This window comes from Garra rufa, chromosome 3, assembly GCF_049309525.1.
Source record: "Garra rufa chromosome 3, GarRuf1.0, whole genome shotgun sequence".
Taxonomy (NCBI): domain Eukaryota; kingdom Metazoa; phylum Chordata; class Actinopteri; order Cypriniformes; family Cyprinidae; genus Garra; species Garra rufa.
The window spans coordinates 13,446,412-13,468,387 of record NC_133363.1 but is presented as its reverse complement, the minus strand read 5'-3'; the positions used below and the strand labels follow the sequence as shown (position 1 = coordinate 13,468,387).

The 21,976-nt window shown below is 37.1% G+C and overlaps 1 protein-coding gene across 1 annotated transcript in view; it reads right to left on the bottom strand.

Annotated features, from left to right (window-relative positions):
* galns (galactosamine (N-acetyl)-6-sulfatase) overlaps nucleotides 1-21,976 on the bottom strand; it is a 60,688-nt gene that overhangs the window by 30,236 nt on the left and 8,476 nt on the right. Inside the window, exons 5-11 of the mRNA XM_073835725.1 lie at nucleotides 21,650-21,793; nucleotides 20,944-21,010; nucleotides 20,710-20,837; nucleotides 16,580-16,719; nucleotides 14,274-14,377; nucleotides 5,636-5,772; nucleotides 4,153-4,255 (exon numbers count right to left, since the gene is read on the bottom strand). Coding sequence (XP_073691826.1) covers nucleotides 4,153-4,255; nucleotides 5,636-5,772; nucleotides 14,274-14,377; nucleotides 16,580-16,719; nucleotides 20,710-20,837; nucleotides 20,944-21,010; nucleotides 21,650-21,793 — 823 coding nt within the window. The remainder of the gene's footprint in view (nucleotides 1-4,152; nucleotides 4,256-5,635; nucleotides 5,773-14,273; nucleotides 14,378-16,579; nucleotides 16,720-20,709; nucleotides 20,838-20,943; nucleotides 21,011-21,649; nucleotides 21,794-21,976) is intronic.

The window sequence follows — 21,976 nt, the reverse complement described above, 5'->3', positions numbered from 1 at the left end:
CATGAAACAACACTAAATTAAATTGAGCTGAATAATGACACTATTGTCTTCCGTTGAGCTGTTTTACAGCCAAAATTAAATTAGTTTCGTAACTGATGAATTTTCCTGTTAATTAATGTGAGGTAATATGATTTGAAACGATCTGTATTCTATAAAGCACGATATAAATAAATATACCCTTGACTGCCAAAGAACAACAGTTCCTCCCCAAGCTCAGCCATCAATCAAAGCTCAAATTTGTAATCATTAAGTATAGTGAAACTAGTGAAATGTGTAATTTAAGAGAAGAATTCTCAGGTATCTTAAGTCTTAGGTGAGGTATTGCACACTAAAATACTTCATATTGTTGCTCAAAAGTGTGGCGCAGAGGATCATCGGATGCAAAGCACTTACACTGTGAAATTTCTCATTTCACACCTCGCTGATCCGCACAGGTTTCAAGAGGAATTCACCCAAGTGACCGATACTATTAAGCCATCATTTCAACCGAGTTTAACAGGAAACAAACCAGAGGGTGAAAAAGCCTTGTTTTCAGAGTAGTGCAGTATGGATCACTGCCTAAATCTGCGCAAAAAGTTTGTCGCTTAATCTCTGACGTCACCCACAATCATTTAAATCAATTTCAGTGCTCTGAGCTTAGAAATTATGGGTAAATTGATGTGCCATATGGTACTAGAGGTGAAAACGCATCTGAATTTGTGTGTAACTCTAAAGCAGCAGGTGAAACCTCCCAAAACACATTAACCGTCAGGACTAGACTCCAGCTTCCAACCCTCTCCGTCCTCGGCGTGAGAGGCGAGCTCAAACAATCGATTGGCAGCTCACAAGCAATCAGCCACCATTATTTGTGAAGTTACACTCCAGTTCACATGAGCTGATAAAGGGGGCTGCTATTGATTCAGCGGCCATCCAGGAGAGAGCAATTTAAGCAACCGATGGGGCATAAAACAAACCCTCGCGTTCGGAGAAGAAGCCCGCGGCCCAGGCCGTCGGCGGACAGGAGTTGCATGTATGTGTGTTGTGCGACTTTAATGGGAAACGGAGCGTGTGCAGTGTGTACGAGAGACAGACAGACGTGTCCCCGAGGGCTTGACAGAATGCAACTCACAGCATGAGGGATGCTGCTGGAATAGCGTGCTAATAGATGAAGCGTGTTTGCAGAAGTGGTCCCGCTCCATTAGCTCCATTAATATTCATTACTGCCTGATCTTCAAGTCTATTTGATAAGGCATTGTTTTTGAGATAACATTAACGTGCTAATGCGCATTTTGGAATGCAATTACTGCATCAAGAGGCAAGAAATCAGGAAAATGTGAGACCATAAATAGCTTATAACATTTTTTAAAGAAATGTGATTGATTGTACAAATGTTGCCACCACGATGCAAGGTGCTCTGAGGGGTTGCTGGGGTGTTCTGGATACTTGTTAGGTGGTTGCTTATTGGTGCAAATCAAATTATTTTTTCAGTGCAAGTCAATAGGATAGTTTTGCCGCTTTAATGTTTATCAAGCCAGATTAATTAAGATTAATTAAGGTTGATATCTATGTTTTGAAAAATCCCATATAGACATGTATGATATATAGTATCTCACAGAAGTGAGTACACCCCTCACATTTTAGCAACCATTTTATTATATCTTCTCAAGGGACAACACTATAGAAATGAAACTTGGATATATTTTAGAGTAGTCAATGTGCAGCTTGTATAGCAGTATAGATTTACTGTCCCCTGAAAAATACTCAACATACGACCATTATTGTCAAAATAGCCGGCAACAAAAGGGAGTACGCCCTAAGGGATAATAGCAGTATGTTGTTTAACCATGTAAAGCCACATGTCCTATTCATCATGTTTATGTTTTTGTCTGCTTGGCAGGACCATACAAAGTGGTGTATCTTGTATTAGAGCAGTTAAAATTAGATTCTTTAAGTACAGTTCTCTCATACTGACCACTGGATGTTCAACATGGCATCTCACAGCAAAGATCTCTCTGAGGATTTGAGAGTTAGAATTGTTTCTCTCCACAAAGGTGGCCAAGGATATTACAGCTTCAGTAACACCCTGAAACCAAGTTACACTATAGTGGTCAGGGGCATACAGAGGTTTTTCAAGATGGTTTCTATTTGGAACAGGCTTTGCAAGGATCGATCAACAAAGTTGAGCACTCATTCTGTGCGTCAGGTGCAGAATCTGGCTTCAAAAAACAGATTCATGAGTGCTGCCAGCATTGCTTTAAAGGTTGCAGAAGTAGAAGATCAGCTTGTCAGTGCTCAGACCATAAAAGTCAGTTTGCATAGGCATTGTGCCAGAAGGAAGCCTCATCTGAAGCTGGCTCACAAGAAAGCCTGCAAACAGTTTGCTGAAGACAACCTGTCCAAGAGCATGAATTACTGGAACCATGTCCTGTGGTCTGATGAGACTATAAGATAAACTTGTTTGGCTCAGATGGTGTCCAGCATGTGTGGCGATGCCCTGGTGAGGAGTACCAAGAAAATTGTGTCTTGCCTACAGACAAGCATGGTGGTGGTAGCATCATGGTCTGGGGCTGCATGAGTGCTGCTGGTACTGGGGAGCTGCAGTTCATTGTGGGAAACATGGATTTCATTATGTACTCTACATTCTGAAGCAGAACATGATGCCTTCCCTCCAGAAACTAGGCCGAATGGCAGTTTTCCAACATGATAACGATCCCAAACACACCACAAAGATGACAACTGCCTTGCTGAAGAAGCTGAAGGTGAAGGTGATGGGTGGCCAACTATGTCTCCAGACCTGAACCCTATTAAGCACCTATAGGGCATCCTCAAGCGTAAGGTGGAGAAGCAGCATGTGTCTAATGTATAGCAGCTCAGTGAGGAGTGGAAGAGGATCCCAGCAACAACCTGTGCAGCTCTGGTCAATTCCATGCACAGGATGATTAAGGCAGTGCCAGATAACAATGGTGCTAACACTTTGGACAAGTTCACTTAGGGTGTACTCACTTTTGTTGCCTGCTATTTTGACAATAATGGCTGTATGTCGAGTAATTTTCAGGGGACAATAAATCTATACTGCTATACAAGCTGCACATTGACTACTCTAAAATATATCCAAGTTTAATTTTTATGGTTGCTGTAATGTGAGGGGTGTACTCACTTTTGTGGCATACTGTATCTGTATCATATCTATTATTTGGGTGACATTACAGATTTTGTAACTTACTGTATTGGTTGATACTTGACATATAGTGGTTGATATTAGATATTTAAAAGGATATTCCAACCAAATATTTTATTTAATTCATAATTTACTCATCCTGATGTTACGTTCCAAACCTGTATTACTGACTTTCTTCTGTAAAATATAAAAGCAGATGTTACCAATGTTACCATTGACTTCCATTGTAAAGAGAAAACAAAAATATCTTCAAAAAGTGTCGTACAATCATACACAACATACAGAATGAGTAATTTATGACACAATTTTAAATTTTTGAGCGAATCATCCCTTTAAATGTGCGTTGTTACTACTTCTATATTTACATTTACACTCTTTATTTAATAATACTGTTAAATGTAGTCTTCAGCATACTAAACAATATAATGTTATGGCAAAATTCACTTAAAGGTTGTATCAGCGATTTCAAGCCTGAAACATAAAGTGTCAAATTCAGCTGACCTTTCTTCACGATCTGCTCGCTGCCTGCCCCATAAATCGACTGTAAAAAAACCCGCGTCTCTCTGGTCAGCCTAGGGTCCGAGATATGCCAAAAAAACAATCGGTGCTACCAACCTTTCCACAGAAAAACAAACAATGTTCCAACCAATCAGCGTCAGGGGGTTGGTGCTGTGGACTTTCCTACTGGTGCAGGGATGTGAGGGAGGCGGAGCGAAATTTGGGCATCAAATTGGGCCAATATAACTTTTTGTAACTGACTTAAAAAAGTTATGACCTCTCTTGAAGAAAACAAATTAGATGACAAACTTTTTAAAACTAATCTAAGCCCCAGATTTGTTACTAACAGAAATTAAGCCATTCTCTATGTTTCTTAACAGCATCACTTAAATATCTAATTAGAAATATCTAGTGAAATGTACTCAAATCAGACTCTGACAACCAGCTATTTTTCACTTAAGACAGCCTGAAACAGAAAAAATTTTGCAATCACTGACCTTCTTGAATTCCTCCAATGAGTTGCTCCAAGTCCAATAGTGTGCCTTGTATTGCCCGATCCGCACTGCCATCATCTGGTTGCCACGATAATAGAAAATGGGTCTGTTGGGTATGAAATGGGAATTAAAATTCTGTCATTAATTACTCCCCCTCATGTCATGTTTATCCTCAGAACACAAATTAAGATATTTTCGACGAAATTCGAGAGCTTTCTGACCCTCCATAGACAGCAATGCATCTAACATGCTCAAGTAACAGAAAGGTAGTAAAATAGTCCATGTGTTATCAGTGGTTCAACCATAATGTTCCAAAGCTATGAGAATACTTTTTGTTTGCAAAGTAAACAAAAAGAATGACTTTATTCAACAATTTCTTCTCTTGCATGCGAGTCTCCACCACCAGAGCTGATGGAGCTGATGATGCCGGTGTTCTGACATAAAACGTCCATCTCTCTTAGTTTATTGGAAAGAAAAGGAAGTGTGGCCAAGTATGGTGACCCATACTCTGAATTTGTGCTCTGCATTTAACCCATCCAAGTGCACACACAGTAGTGAACACACACACACACGCCATGAACATGCACCCTGGGAGCAATTGGGGGTTCGGTGTCCTGCTCAAGGGACTTGAGGTAAAGTGTTCAATTAATCAAGGTTTTGATTTTAGGTCAAGTTGCCCAACCCCTATCATACTTTGTGTCTAAATCTTCAGACATATTAACGAAGACTGTTTTATGTACAGTGTGTATTTTCATCTGCTTTTAAACAAAGCACACCGCATCTGCATTCTACGGAATAGTTGAATTGTTGAAAAGTTGTTATTTGGGGTGGGGGGGGGGGGGTTGTGCATTTTCTTATTCTTGTAACTTTATAACATTATGGTTGAACCACTGATGTCACATGGACTATTTTATCAATGTCCTTACTGTTCCATAAAACGTTTCAATTGAATTGCTGTATATGAACAAACAAAAAGCTCTTACATTTCATCAAAAATATCTTAATTTGTGTTCCTAAGATGAACAAAGGTCTTACAGGTTTGCAATAACATGAGGCTGAGTAATTAATGACAGAATTGTCATTTTTGGGTAAACTAGCCCTTTAACTTCCCTCAGAATCACTCTTTTACCCAAAGGAAAACCTACGGAAACTTTATGCTAGCAGCAAAGCAAAAGTTGCAGACTGTATTTTTGCAGTGTCTCTGTCCTTGTTTACACCTGCTGTTAACATCAGTCCCGAGAGGACAATGATAAACAAAGAAACAGCATCCAATGCATCTTAAAAGACACACTGTGATTACTCTAATCACCTTTCGAGGTGGACTGAGACAATAATGGCCACATCATATTTGTAGAGTAAGGGCATCTAACGGCGTACACAACAGAGGACATTCTGACGAGATTTTTCAGGAATCAGTCTCGAATGACTGCCCTCCCACAAAATAATCGAATGTGAATGGTAGTCACACTTGCTTTGAAGTGGTTACCTTTCTAGCAGTAAGTTGCTGAAGAGGACAGGACTTAAATCGAGACCATCAATGACACGGTCATCAGGGGGAAGCACGCCAGCCACAGAAAGACTTGTGCTGAAGAGATCCATCACACTGCCCAACTGATAACTCACCTGTGGAACAAAAAAAAAACACTGGTGTCACACACAGAACACATAGTTTTGGATGGAATAATAAATTGTTATTGAATGATAACCAATGATTTGGCAATCTGGTAGATCTTTTGTACTATAAAAAACATGTGCATTAACTATTTGAAGGTTATATTTTGGCTTGAATTCATTGGAAAATCATGTGAGAAAGAACACACATACACTGCTGGTACTGTAACAAATTACAAACTGGATGAAACATATGAAGTATGTTGTGACTTATGAGATAACTGTCAGAAAAATAATTTTAAATAAAACAATTCACTGGAACCTCAGACAAAATTTGAAAAAAAAAATAAAAATAAATAAATGCATATATGTGGACCACAAAATCAGTTCTAAAGAGAAGTTCACTTCCAGAACAAAAAAATACAGATAATGTACTCAGTCCCCTTGTCATCCAGGATGTTCATGTCTTTATTTTGTCAGTCGTAAGGAAATGATGTATTTTGAGGAAAATATTTCAAGATTTCTCTACATGTGCCCCCGAGTTTGAACTTCTAAAATGCAGTTTAAAAGCAGCTCTAAACGATCCCAGATGAGGAACCGGCTTATCTAGCGAAACAATTCGTTAGTAAATTTTATACTTTTTAACCTCAAATGCTCGTCTTGTCTGGCTCTGTGTATACTCTTTGTGTGTATTGTCTAGCTCTGTGTGTATTCCGGTTCAAGACAGTTAGGGTATGTCGAAAAACTCTCATCTCATTTTCTCTCCAACTTCAAAATCGTCCTACATCGTTGCAGAAGTACACACACACAAAAAAAAAACAATTGTCTTGCTAGAAGAACCTTCTTCATTGGCTGAGATCGATTAAAGCCCTTTGAAGCTACATTTAAACCGCATTTTGGAAGTTCAAACTCGGGGGCACCATAGAAGTCCACTATTTGGAGAGAAATCTTGAAATTTTTGAAAGTTTTCCTCAAAAAACAAGTTCTTTACGACCGAAGAAAGAAAGATATGAACATTTTGGATAACAAGGGGGTGAGTAAATTATCTGTAAATATTTGCGTTGTTAAGAAGTTCATTTGGACAACTTTAAAGGCGATTTTCTCAATGTTTTGATTTTTTCGCACAATCCAGATTTTCAAATAGTTGTATATTGGCCAAACACTGTCCACTGTCTATACATCAATGGAAAGCTTATTTATTCAGCTTTTAGTTATTACTCAAGGAGAAAAAAACTTCATACTTCAAAAAAAAAAAAAAAATCATAATTTAACTTCAATTTTATTTAAAGGTATGATACTTTATAATAGCTAATTGGATAAGCAAGTACAATTATCTATCATAACTAATAATCAGTAATTCTACAACAACATTGGCTGATAAGTGGGTCTATAAATATTGTAGAATTTCAAGACTGTTTAAGCTGCAATATATCAACCCATGCTGCAACCCGCACATACATACACACAAACACACACGCATGCAAAAGCATCTTCTTCATGCATGAACCTTGTCAAGACGGCACAGAACGTAAGCACTGGCAGGGAGGCCAGTTTAGAAGAGCAGAACCAGGATGACGCGTTTCTTCAGTTACCTCTCTAATCTGCGCTCGCAGGTTTATTATAAACCACACTAACATCTCTGTAAATGAAGAGAAAGGCAGAGAGAAAGGAGAGTTGGGACAGAGGCCGGAACTGCTGCTTTATCTGTCCTCCCCAGTCCTGCTGCAAAAAAAGCTTTATTTTATTTATAAACTTTGAACTATTTTCCGATAAAATGCCATTTTTTCGCTGTCATCCTTGATCTTCCATTCTATTCTCTCCTGAGCGGCCCTTTGAGGGAGACGGCACGCTCACAATCAGATAGCGCTATCAGCACGGAGCAGCTGGCTCTGCCGCGCGCACACACACACGTCGCCTACTTCAGCCTCCCAGAATTCCCTTCACCGCTGCCAGACAGCCAGTACATTCCATTATCTTCACTCTCAGGCTTCACACACACAGACGTTCGTACATACATACTTATACACACAGGAAAAGGGGAAATCAAAGGGAACAATTAATAAAGGTAACTAGCCGCTACCACCAGCTGCTCTTATCCAGCAACACACACAAAAAAACATGTGACTAGTAAAAAGGGAAATGAATATTTCTTTATCTCCAATTCATTTCCTCCTCCTTCTCTTCTTCTAGCTGTCTGCGTCTCTGTGTCTTTGGCTGACGCTATTTATCTGAGCAGACAGACCTGCAAACCCTGCCTAATGCACTCAGTCTATGTGTGTCTGAGCTGATAAACACAACAGGAGAGATTGGGATGGCCACGTTAGCTGTGACGCCCCCCACCTCTTTATTTTTATATTCACGTCACTCGATAGGTGAAGTGAACCGTAGGTGTGCCGAGCACCAGCTATGTTCACAATCTCTGATGCAGAGCCCAGGTGAACTCAAGGTTAAGTCTCAAATCAAAAATCTTCTTAACAATATGCTCCAGGTTAGGTTTATAACCCTGTTGTTTGACAACTCATTTATTTACAATTCACAAAAATGTGTTATTTTGTGGAATTTTCTTGGCTATTAGGTCAGCTTCATGTACAAGAAAGTTTGAGGTTTTACTTGAATCAAAAGACAATTTATTAATTAAATATTTAATTAAATTAATGTACTTCTAAAATGAATAGTTTCTTTTTGCACTGTCAACTGAAAATTCCTTTTCTTTTGAAGTTCTTATTTATGAGTTCGGAAGTCATAATTACAAAGTTAAGTGACCTCAAATAACTTTGGTCTGTGCAAGATGGCACGTATATTTTCTGCATAAAAATCCAACTAGATCTTTTAATTGAACATCTACAAAATGCTGAATAAAGAATATGCAATGAAAAACAATTATAATTTAATTATTTTTAACAAATTTAACCAATAATGCTGCATTTACTGCATACATAATTGTATATACAGTTGAGGGCAAAAGTTCACATACAGCTTGCAGAATCTGTAAATGTTAATTATTTGACCAAAATAAGAGGGATCATACAAAATGCATGTTTTTTTATTTACTACTGACCTGAATAAGATATTTCACATAAAATACATTTACATATAGTCCACACAAGAAAATAATAGTTAAATTTATAAAAATGACCCTGTTCAAAAGTTTACATACATGTTTCTTAATACATGTTGTCACCTAAATGATCCACAGCTGTGTGATAGTTGTTCATGAGCCACTTGTTTGTCCTGAACAGTTAAAATGTCTGCTGTTTTTCAGAAAAGTCTTTCAGGTCCCACCAATTCTTTGGTTTTTCAGCATTTTTGTGTATTTAAACCCTTTCCAACAATGACTACATGAGCTTAAGATCCATCTTTTTAGACTAAGGACAACTGAGGGACTCATATGCAACTATTACAGAACGTTCAAAAGCTCACTGATGCTCCAGAAGGAAAAATTATGCATTAAGAACCAGGGGTGTAAACTTTTGAACATAATGCAGATTTGACTTATTTTGCCTAAATATATCTTTTTTTTTTATTTAGTACTGCCCTTCAGAAGCTACTTGCATGTTTCCCAAAAGACAAAATAAGTCAAATTTACCCTCATCTTTAAATTCTAAAAGTTTTCACTCCCCGGCTCTTAATGCATTGTGTTTTCATTCTGGAGCATCAGTGAGTGTTTGAAACTTCTGTAATAGTTGCATATGAATTCCTCAGTTGTTCTAAGCTGTCTTCAGTGTGAAAAGATGGATCTCAAAATCATAGCCATTTGTTGGAAATGGTTCAAATATGCAAAAATGCTGAAAAACCAAAGAATTTGTGACACCTGAAGGATTTTTCTGAAGAACAGTGGGCAGTTTAACTGTTCAGGACAAACAAAGGGACTCATGAACAACTATCACTAAACACAGATGTGGATTATTCAGGTAATATCACAGTATTAAGAATCAAGTGTACTTAAACTTTGGAACAGGGTCATTTTTATAAATTTAAAAATGTAAATAATTTACATTTTCCAGATTCTGCAAGGTGTATGTAAAATTATAGTTATAGTTTTATAGTATAGTATTATAGTTGCAAAAAAAAATATTAGTGAATCATTTAATTTTCTGAGAAATTCCAAACATTGATTTCTTTCATTTTCTATTCGATTGATTTGTAAATATGGAAAAATATAACCCCACATAATTCAGTAAAGCAAAAAGGTTCATCAACGTTTCCCAACAGAGAAATGGATGAGAAGATACACATATCACAAAAAAGCCACACTCGAGTGGAGCAGGACGGGCAAAAACCAGCCTGCCGCTGCAAGACAAACATTAACAGTGTGAAACACCTGCTTATCCCACTCTGCATTGCTCTGGCACTGCCCAGACACCTGGCACGCCACACGCCTCCATCCCAGCCACATACCACAGCACTCCTCTCTGCTCTCCTCTCCCTTTCTGTTCTTTATCCGGCACGCCTGGCATATTCAGATACAGAAGCCCTCATTACAGCTCAATCCAACCTCAGCAAACACACAAACAGATTAGCTGCTTAAGACGTTCCCAATCCCCCTCTCCCTAGTCACTCCGCCGTGCTATCAGGGCCCAGCACACCCCTCAGATATGAGCCGGGGGCAGGCTTAGCACGGCTCCCGTGCTCCCTCCTCCAAAAATCCCCCCACGCCACAGCCCCATGTCACAGCTGCCCCTAATACAATTAAAAGTCATTTGCGGAGCGCACAGCTTCAGCGGATCAGGAAAAGGAGCCTTCCTCTGCCACCAAAAAAAAGGTGAGCAGGGCTGGGAATCATAAGGAATTTCAAGAATGAATAGACAATATTTGGTAAAGAATATGGTATGGTAAATCTTAAAATGGAACTGTGTCATAAATATTATTTGGTTCCAATATTTTAAAAATGGAACTGATTTTCATTAGACCCAGTTCATTTTTAAAATACTAGTTCCAAAAATTCAGAAGTTAAATATACACAGTTCTCTGAAATCAGTCAGTTAAGACATCCCCCTAGTGCTTCTTTCATGTCTCTAGCATCACATTGCTGATTTACTCTCTCATTTCAAATGAGCACAACTGGTACCACCTTGCACCTTGCATTTATGGACTATATGTAAAACAAAATCGGAAGATTTCAGTAGTACTATGATATTCTTGTAGTGTTTGTCTTATTGTAATATTTTGTATATATAAGTGGTAAGTCTGTACTTTAAAATGTCCATCTTGTTTAAAATAGTTCATTGTCTTGGCTCAAAGTCACTTGCTATGAACTTCAGAACTTTTCATTGAAGCTTTAAGTTGCTTTAAGTTGCCAATCACAAGTGCAGTATGGGGTACCACAAGGCTCAATCATAGGGCCATTGCTTTTTACGCTTTACATAGTGTTAGCTTTCACTGTTGATAATAGTCAGCATAAATTTTGGCCATATCGTTCAGCCCTATTTGATAGCAATCTTTCCTTTAAAAGCCTTGTTTCCAGCATTTGTAATTATAAAAATATTAAAAATATTAATAATATATCTAAATTATGACCTAGAATGGTGCCCAACATTATTGGAACACTAGTATTTTCAAAAGCTAAAAAATGGTTTAAAGTCAGTTATTTCTATCTTTTGCTGTATTTTGTCAGTAGTAAAATGTTAGTTTACATTTCCAAACATTCAATTTGCCATTAATTGTAATAATCCAGTGAGACTTTTGTTTTTGCACAAGGAGTCTGACAACAGCCAGTGCTCCACACAGAGATCTGATCTCATCATCATCCAGTCTGTCTGAAACGACATGAAGAAACAGAACAAACTGAGACAGACTTAATCTGGAAGAACTGTGGCAATGTCTCCAAGATGCTTCAAGAAACCTACCTGCAAAGCTACAGTACTGTTAAAAAGTTTTAGGCACTTGCAAAAAAATGCTGTAAAATGAGGATGCTGTTAAAAATAATATCATAGAAAGTCTTTATCGATTCACTTCTATTAACTAAATTAAATCAACAATTCATGTGACCATCCTTTGCGTTTAAAGCAGCTTTTGCCCTAGCACTTGTGCATAGTTTTTCAGGTAGCTTTGCAGGTAGGTCTCTTGAAGCATCTTGGAGACGTTGCCACAGCTCTGTCCATCTCAGTTTATTCTGTGTCATTCCAGACAGACTGAATGATGATGAGATCTCTGTGTGGAGCACTGCCTGTTGTTAGTCTCTTTGTGCAAATAAAAATCTCACTGGATTATTACAATTAATAGCAAAATGAATGTTTGGAAATGTAAACTACATTTTACTACTGACAAACTACAAAAGATAAAAATAACTGACTTAAAACCATTTTTTAGCTAGTGAAAAACTAGTGTTCTAATAATTTTGGCCACCAATGTATGCTTTTAATGTCATATGCAGAACGTTATTTCAAATGTTCTTGACTTCAAGGTTAGATTATTGTAATGCTTTATAGGGTGGTTATTCTGTGCGCTTAATAAACAAACTCCAGCTGGTTTAAAATGCAGCATCTAAGCTAATATTAGTCTGTTTCATTCTTATTTCGAGGTCACCGTAGCCACCCAGATCCAGTCCGTATCCAGACCAGATGGTGGATCAGCAGCTACAGATGACCTCTACACCCCTGAATGTCAGTGGAGACCATGTCAACTAGATGAGCCCTCGAGACAGATCCCCTGCGAAGACCTCGTCAAATAAACAGCCCTTGGCACAAGATCACAAGAACCAGAGTCCTCTGCACAATCAGACTTGTGTTGCAGCCTGGAATTAAACCACGCCTTGCTGGTTTTGTCCAGCCAGAAAAGAACTGCCCCCCTGAGCCTGGTTTCTACCAAGCGGCAACCTCCCGCTCTCTCTATTGAAACCAACACAGAAGTGACTTAAACTGCAATTCATAGACTGGCTGCTAGAGACTGGCTGCAAAAAAGAGTCAGGCCATTGACTCCCCATGTTAAAATGCCCAACTTTACAGCAGAAAAAAAGTATGTTTACAGCCTGGTACAAAAAGTGGTTTTGGTCTATATAGCTAGTTTTGCCCTTCATGTCAACTGTGAGGGGGGTGAATTTTTTTATACCTCATCCGTTTAAGTTATATTAAGCCTTAAAGTTCTGTATAATTAAGTGAGTGGTCACTTAAGTGACGGGGGATTGCCGCTGCTGTCACCACTGTCGCGCTAAGCGGGCATGGTTTCAGCAACCAGCTCCATCCAAGTCCCGCCTTTTTGCCCATTTTTGATTATCCGGGAGTGACTCGTGGTGACGTGATTCCAAGATGGCGACGGCCGACTCCCGCCCACTATAGGCTTCAAAAACGCTCTTCAGAAACCTACGGGTGACGTCACGGACACTACGTTCATATTTTTGGTTTCTATGGTTTCTACCAAGGTTTTTTTTTTCTCTATTTCTGTCACCGAGTTTTGCTTCCTTGCCTTCCTTTGGCATGCTTAATAGGGGACACTTAATTTCATTAGGAATATAGTCGGCTGATTGCACAGATACAATCTGAAGAGAACTGAACTAAGCACTCCTACATTATCGACACTATTTTCCTGTTTAACAGTGTAAAGCTGCATTGAGACATCTGTATTGTATAAAGCGCTAAACAAATAAAGGTGACTTGACATGACTTGCAGGATCACAACCAACTGGATGTACATTATGCCTTAAGTTGAAGTTATACTAATTGTGTTCCCAAAGATGCAAGGCGAATGCTTTTTTTTTTAGTTTCATAAACCACCAATCAAAATTTTGACTGAACAGAAATGCTGTGTGACTTAAAGAAGTTCATTTCCAGAACAAAACTTTACAGAATTTACTCCTTGTCATTTAATATGTTCATGTCTTTCTTTCTTTAGTTTCAATTTCTTTAGAGAATTTTTTTTGAAGAAAAACAATTCAGGAATTATGTTCATACAGTGGACTTCGGTGGTGCACCCAAGTTTGAACTTCCAAAATGCAGTTTAAATGCAGCCTTAAATGGCTTTAAATGGCTTTCCAGCCATGGAAGAAGGGTCTTATCTAGCGAAACGACCAGTTATTTTCTAAAAAAGTTGATCATTTCTACACTTTTTAATCTCAAATGCCCTGCTTGTCTAGCTCTGTGTAAACTCTGTCTAGTTCATGACAGTTAGGGTATGTCGAAAAACTTCCATTTCATTTTCTCCTCCAACTTCAAAATCATCCTGCATCCCTGCAGAAGTACCGACCCAGTGTTTACTAAGTGAACGTGCAAAGAAGATCACTGCATTTTGGAAGTTCAAACTCAGTTGCACCACAGAAGTCCTGAAATATTTCCCTCAAAAAACATGAAAGAAAGACATCTTGGATGACAAAGGGGTGAGTAAATGATCTGTAAATTTTTGTTCTGGGAGTGAACTTTTTAATGTTTAAGGGTTCTTAAACATACTATAGAAGGCACTGATGATGTGTTTGAATGGATGGAAATGTGTAAGGTGTATTTTGAAGGTGTGAAAAGATGGAATACAGTAAACTAGAAAGCACATCTGGGACTTTAAGTGAAACAGCTTGGGATCATTCTCACTGTGCCAGCAGGGATCCACCCAGGCCACCAGGCAATGGCTGGTTCCCTCATCCCGCCTTCAAAAGTAGTCTCCTTCCCACAGAGGAATGGACCATTGCTGCCGCCTGAGGATAAAAGGGGACAGGAGAGAATCTCAAACTCAAAGCCTCGGCTGTGGAGTACAGTGACGGCCATTTATTTCTAACAAATAATCTTTACAAAAGAGACCCTTGACTCAAGAAAACTGAATAGGTGTATTGAGAGCGTAAATGAAAGATACATTGAGAGAGCAGAAGACAGAACAGAATGCAATGTTCTTGAGATATGTTTTAAAACTTGCCTTGATATTCCAAGCTTAACAATTTAAAACTTGAAACAACTTGATACAATGCAGTGTTAAAATATGTCGCACTAGGCCATGTGTCCATAGACCAACAATGAAAATAAAACTAAGCAAACTAGCATAAACATCTGAGCCAAGGCCTAACAGTTAATGCACATGCTTTAGATATACTGAACAGCTGCACTCATGTGGGAGAAGCAAGTTTGATTTAGGCTTGCATTTAATGGTGGTTCACTAAATGCCACAAAAAAAAAAAAAACAAGCCTGAGCTTCCTCTAAATATTTATTAGGAATAAATTAGAAAACAGTACTAGGGAGTAACGAACTAAAACTAAATACACATTTAAAGCTACACTGTGTAACTTTTGGGTGTTCACATTGATAAATGTGGTTTGAGGCACTAGTGTATACATGAATACATCTTATCAGGGAAGACGCAGTCGAGACATGACACAGTCGAATGTATGCAATTTTATTCAAAATCAAGACATCCAAAAACTATACAGCATACAGTGCCTTGCCTTGTCACATTTTGCTTTGTTGCAGCATTATGTTAAACTGCTTTAAATTAGTTTTTCCCCACATCAATTTACACTCCATACACCATAATAATGACAAAGCAAAAACTAGATTTGCAAATTTTACAAATTTATTAAAAATAAAACACTGAAATAAGTACATTGCATAAGTATTCATACCTTTAACTCACCTTTTCACCTCTCAAGCTCTGTCAGCTTGGATGGGGGCTGGCAGACATTTTCTAGAGTCCTAGTTGTTCCAGTCATCTTCCATTATAGATAATGCTTCTGTGAACCTTCAATGCAGCAGATTTTTTTCTGAAATCTTCCCTAGATCATTGCCTTAACGCAAGTCTGTCACTGAGTTATCTTGACCTCAGGACTTGGTTTTTGCTCTGATATGCATTTTCAGCTGTTAGACCTTTTCTGAGAGGTATGCCTTTCTAAATCATATTCATTCAAATGAATTTGCCACAGTTTAACTTCACTCGAAGTGTAGTAACATCTAGAAGCAATATGAATGCTCCTGAGTTAAATTTCGAGTGTCCCAGAAAAGGGTATGAATACTTATGCAACGGGATCTTTTCAGTTTTTTTATTTTTAATAAATTTGCACAAATGTTAAAAACCTATTTTTTGCTTTGCCATTATGGAGCAGGGAGTGTAGATTGATGTGGGGAAACAAGTAATTTAAAGTAGTTTAACATAAGGCAGCAACATAACAAAATGTGAAAAAAATGAAGGGGTATGAATAATTTTGCAAGGCACTGTAGCATTAACTTAATTGAATTTATCTATAGCATGAAAGTAGCTCAGTGGAAACACTTTATCCCTAAAAGCTAAATAAAAATAAAATATGAATACTAACACAAGTACATGTTAAGACAAAACCAGTCTTACGTAGTACGGGTATATTTGTAGCAATAGCCAACAATACATTGTATGGGTCAAAATGATCGATTTTTCTTTTATGGCAAAAATCATTTGGATATTAAGTAAAGCAGATATTTTGTACATTTCCTACCATAAATATATCAAAACTTAATTGTTGATTAGTAATATGCATTATTAAGAAATTAATTTGGAACTTTAAAAGCGATTTCCTCAATATTTAGATTTTTTTGCACCATCAGATTCCAGATTTTCAAATAGTTGTATCTTGGCCAAATATTGTCCTATCCTAACAAACCATACATCAATAAAAAGCTTATTTATTTAAGAAAAATTGACCCTTATGACTGGTTTTGTGGTCCAGGGTCACATTTAATGTTACATATTTAACAGTTTTATTTTACTTTTAAAAACTTGCAATACAAATATATATGAAGATCCTTATTAATAAGCAGATGGGAGGAAATGTTGTAATTTAGCTCAAATTAATTACATTTAAAAATAAAATTTCAAAAATTGTGCAAGCCCCTTTGGTGTGTTAATGTTTAGGATGAAAAAGTGGGAATGGATTCTCACTTTGATGCGGTCCAGACATCACTGCTGCCCCATTATCCGAGGTGAAGAACACCAGTGTGTTGTTGTGGATTCCCAGACTGTTCAGGTGAGCCAGAATCTGACCGACGCAGTAATCCAGTTCCATCACTGCATCGCCATAACTACAAAACAAATTACACAGTGTCTTAGCACCTCAATCACAGCACTAAAAATTACCCCAGATAACCTGTTTGGTTGCTCTAACCCAGACAGCATAACAAATTCTGTCAAATTAGCCCACGTTTGAAACCTGTCCTGTGACAGATGGATGTGATATATGGAGGAAGATAGATGTCTCCGATAGATGTGTGTGTGTGGTTATAAAACTTTAAGATGTGGCGTGTCAGGCTGAATCCCTCTACTGCCAGCACCTGGCTAATACCCCTCAGCCTTGATCCATTCCTCTGTCAACACAAACCTCATTTAGCATTCTGAAGAAACGTATGCTTACTGAAGCCCCAGTATTCCAAAGCACTGGGCGGAATACTAAACAGTTCCAGACAAGACTACCAATGAAGCCCTCAGCCCTTATTCTCGCCTCAGAGCAGGAAAAATAACATCTCATTAACCAATCATTTATATAATACAAAACTGGAGTGCACAATACAGAATTTTTGGCCAAAACCATAATTATGTTATGACCGTTAAGTAAGTTTTACAAAATCTATGTTTTGTCTGTTTTTTAAAGGAACACTCCACTTTTTTTGGAAATAGGCTCATTCTCCAACTCCCCCCCAAGTTAATAAGTTGATTTTTACCGTTTTGAAATCCATTCAGCCGTTCTCCTGTTCTGGCGATATCACTTTTAGCATAGCTTAGCATAGATCATTAAATCCTATTAGACCAGCAGCATCACTTTCAAAAATGACCAACGAGTTTCCATATTTGTCCTATTTAAAACTTGACTCTTCTGTAGTTATATCGTGTACTAAGACCAGTGGAAATGCAAAGCTTCAATTTTCTAGGCTGATAAGATTAAGAACTACACTCCCATTCCGGCGTAATAGTCAAGGAAGTTTGCAGCCGTAATACGGCCGAAGCAGGAGCAGTAATATCACGCAGCACATGTGCAAATGCTAAACTAGCTGGGAACTCATTTCTGATAATACTCCGCCTGCTTCGGCCATATTACGGCAGCAAACTTCCTTGACTATTACGCCGGAATGGAAGTGTAGTGCCTAATCTTATCAGCCTAGAAACTCGCAGCTTTGCATTTCCACCGGTCTTAGTACACGATATAACTACAGAAGAGTCAAGTTTTAAATAGGACAAATATGGAAACTCGTTGGTCATTTTTGAAAGTGATGCTGCTGGTCTAATAGGATTCAATGATCTATGCTAAGCTATGCTAAAAGTGATATCGCCAGAACAGGAGAACGGCTGAATGGATTTCAAAACGGTAAAAATCTACTTATTCACTCGGGGGGAGTTGGAGAATGAGCATATTTCCAAAAAAAGTGGAGTGTTCCTTTAAGGCAAGACACTACATGCACTGGTTATTTTTTAGATTTTGGGCTAATTGTTTTTTTTTTCATTATACACTTTGCACTTCATCTACTTCATCTGTAGATCTCAATTACTACACTCCAATTAACTATTAACAGCCCAGCTAAGGCTGAAGTATGGACAAACCCAGTGACTGGGTCATTTTGACCCAGTGGATTGATTAAATGTTTAATCCAACCTTCTGGCAAGGTTTTTTTTTTTTTTAAATCAACCATTGCTTAAAAATGACTATATTTCTTGCTTAAAATGAACCCAAAATCAAAATTTATATGTTTAATAAATGAACTTTTTTTAATAAGTTGAATAAATAATAATTTAATAATAAAAAATGTTTAACATTGCTTATTAACAGATGTTCATTTTTTGACTATTGCTGATGCCTCTAGCAATGTGACTGATTTTTAATTTACAACCTATTTTGGGTTCATTTTGAGCCAGCCATGTCATTTTTAAACAATAGTTGAGTTAAATAAAACTACCCAGAACGTTGGGTCAAAACAATTTCACCCAGCGCAGAGTTGTATTCAACCCAGCATAGTTTTTTTTTTTAAAGTGTAGTGACCCTGGAACACAAAACCAGTCTTACAAGTATATTTGTAGTAATAGCCAAAAATACACTTTATAGGGTAAAAAATTATTGATTTTTCTTTTATGCCAAAAATCATTAGGATATTAAATAGAGATCATGTTCTATGAAGATATTTTGTAAATTTCCTACCGTAATTATATTAAAACGTAATATCTGATTAGCAATATGCATTGCTAAGAACTTTATTTGAACAACTTAAAAGGTGATTTTCTAGGATTCCAGATTTTCAAATAGTTGTATCTCGCCCAAATATTGTCCTAACAATCAACATCAATGGAAAGTGTATTTATCTTTAGCTTTCAGATCATGTGTAAATCTCAATTAAAAAAAAACAAAGTTTTCTGCTACAGGATCACATATATACATTTAAAGGTGGTTTCCTAAAAGCAATTTTTTTTCTCATCTCATCCAGTACACCAGATTTTTAAAGTTTATTTCCTACTTATATTCTGAAGGTTTTTACAAAAGGCTGTTCATTAGCCTAGTTTTATTCAACATTTTTTTCTTAAAGAGTATTTTCAAAATTTCTGAAGTGATAATATTACATCCCTTCTGAAAAAACTTTGACAAGAAAATACAATTAAGCAAGACATTTTTACCTGGCTTTATCCAATGTTCAGATGTTCTGTAAATGTATGCAAATTAGTACATATTTAATTAGATAATACCAATCTAAATTAATCACCTTAATCAATTTTATTATATATTACTATATTTCTTGCTTAAAATTAACCCAAAATTAAAATGTATTAGCATGTTTAATAAATTAACTTTTTTTTAAGTTGAATAAATAATTTAATAATAAACGTTTTTTACATTGCTTATTAATAAATGTTTTGATTATTGCTGATGCTTCTAGTAATGTGACTAAGTAATTTACAATCTTTTTGGGGTTTATTTTGAGCCAGCCATATACATTTTATTTACAAATGTATTTTTTATTATTACATATAAAAATATTTATTATTATGTAAACGGTATTCTTATTATTCCAAGCATATTTTATAATATACAGCCCTATGGATTTGTACGGCAATTAAATTACCACACAACCTTGGTGTTTGTCAAAAAAAAAAAACTGTAGGTAATTTCGGCCAGGGATTTTTACATGGGTGGTGAGAGATAAACACGATATTCTGGATACGAATGACAATAAAATCACAAACTACCTCTTGTAAATAGTAAAAATAACTTACGTTTCAATGAGAAATAATCCCTGTCCGATAGGGCTTATGTTTCGATTAGGTTGTCAGTCTGTGCATTAGTGATGCACTTATGTGATATTGATTAAGTAGAAAATATAGATAAATGTTGTTCAGTACTTTTGACATCTCTTTGAATTAGACAAACATTGCAATGTTTTTTATTTATTTATTTTTGCCTATTATTTATAATTTTTGCCTTTATTGTGACAGGACAGATCAGGAATGACAAAAAAGCGAAGTGGGAGAGAGATCGGGAAAGGTCCTCGAGGCGGGATTCGAACATGGAACGCCCGGAGCGCAACGGCACTATATGCAAACACATTGCAATGTTATCTGCTTCCAATATACAGGCCTATGTAGGCCTGCTTGTAGGCCTAATCAGAAAGACTTCAATATTTAAAATACATAATATTAATATTATGTATTAATAATGATATTGGCCAATGCCAAATGTATGAACATGACATGAGAAAAAGTAAAAATAATGTAAAAATGCTAATGTAATTTCGCTTGCTATAAAGATATATAGTAAAAAACATGTAATACATCAAATTGGACATTTCATATAATTTAAAGTAAAATGCAATTACATTCAAATCATTTGTAAGCTAACATTCTCTGATTTCCATGTGTGACGATTCACATTTCAGAATGGACAGAATGGATTTATTTTTACAGTGTAGAGTTCTGTGGGTGGTTGTTCTGAATGAACTTTTCTAAAAACAAGCATTATTTGAGCTTTCATTCATGTGATTAGCACAAACATACTGGATGAGTGGCAATGAATGAGATACTGAGCAATGTTCACATACCGCCCCCTCTGGCTCTTTCCCAAGAACAGTTTTGAGGCGTAGACAGGTGCGTGGGTTGCATCTGGAGCCCAGTAGAGAAAGAAGGGCCGCTGGGCCATGGCTTGCTGAGAGATAAAGTCCAAGCCTTCCTGGAGACAGATAGGATAAAAACCAACATCAGGCACATCTATCCACATCAACAGCTCTGATCCACACAAATAAACATTAATCAAGCCAATGAACAGGAAAACTCACCTTCAAATAGATTTGGGTGAGGTTGGATTCCCCTGTTTTCACATTAATCTCAAACTCTTCGTAATACCTGCAAAATACACAGATCATCAAAACTTTCTGCTTTCTGCAGATCTAATGAGACCATGCCTACAAACTCATTTCAACACCATATGAGTTCTTGTTCCAAATGACAAGCTTCCTAAACCAAGTGATACACCAGGGTGTGATCACGAAGTGAATTTGAACAGGTAAATTGCGAGATTGTGTCTCAGAAGACACACGCGTTGTGAGAAGGTGCTGAGGCGTGGAGAGGTAGAGGCAACTCTCTTATGCTCCGGCTGTTCCAGGTGTCCTAACATACCGCTACTGCAACCTGCCATCTCCTGGGTGTGAGTGTGTGTGTGTTTATCTGGCCAGGCTCAAACACGCCATGCTGATTAAACCCACTGCTAAGCGCAAAACCAGCCCTATCGCCAAAGCCAATGACCCAGAATGCACATATGGCTGTTTTGGAATGAACAAATGGGCAGGAAGTGAGATTGCAGCTGGTATAATAAGAGGAAAAATGAAAGTTCACTTCGCCAAAAAGACATGTTCATGTGAAGCATTTTATTAAGAAAATTTGAGTGAAGCCTGTTCATTCAAAAACCTTGATTCCACCATGTTTCTATGTTGTTTCTAAGGCAAGCACTACTTTAACATGCATTATGTTTGTTTGTTTCCTCACCTTCCCTTCATTTCGGAGTTGTTGTAGACAGGTACATTGGGACGGACACTGTTATTGTATGGGCCAAAATGGCAGTTGGGCGCACCAAACCATTCGTCAAAACCATGCTTCAGAGGTAAGTATTGGGTTCTGTGCCCAAGGTGCCTGAGGGAGGAGATAACAATTTCATGTTTCTAAAGGACATATGGTTTATTCAATATGAACCATGTACGTATATATATATACACATATATATATATATATATATATATATATATATATATATATATATATATATATATATATATATATATATATATATATATATATATATATATATATATATAT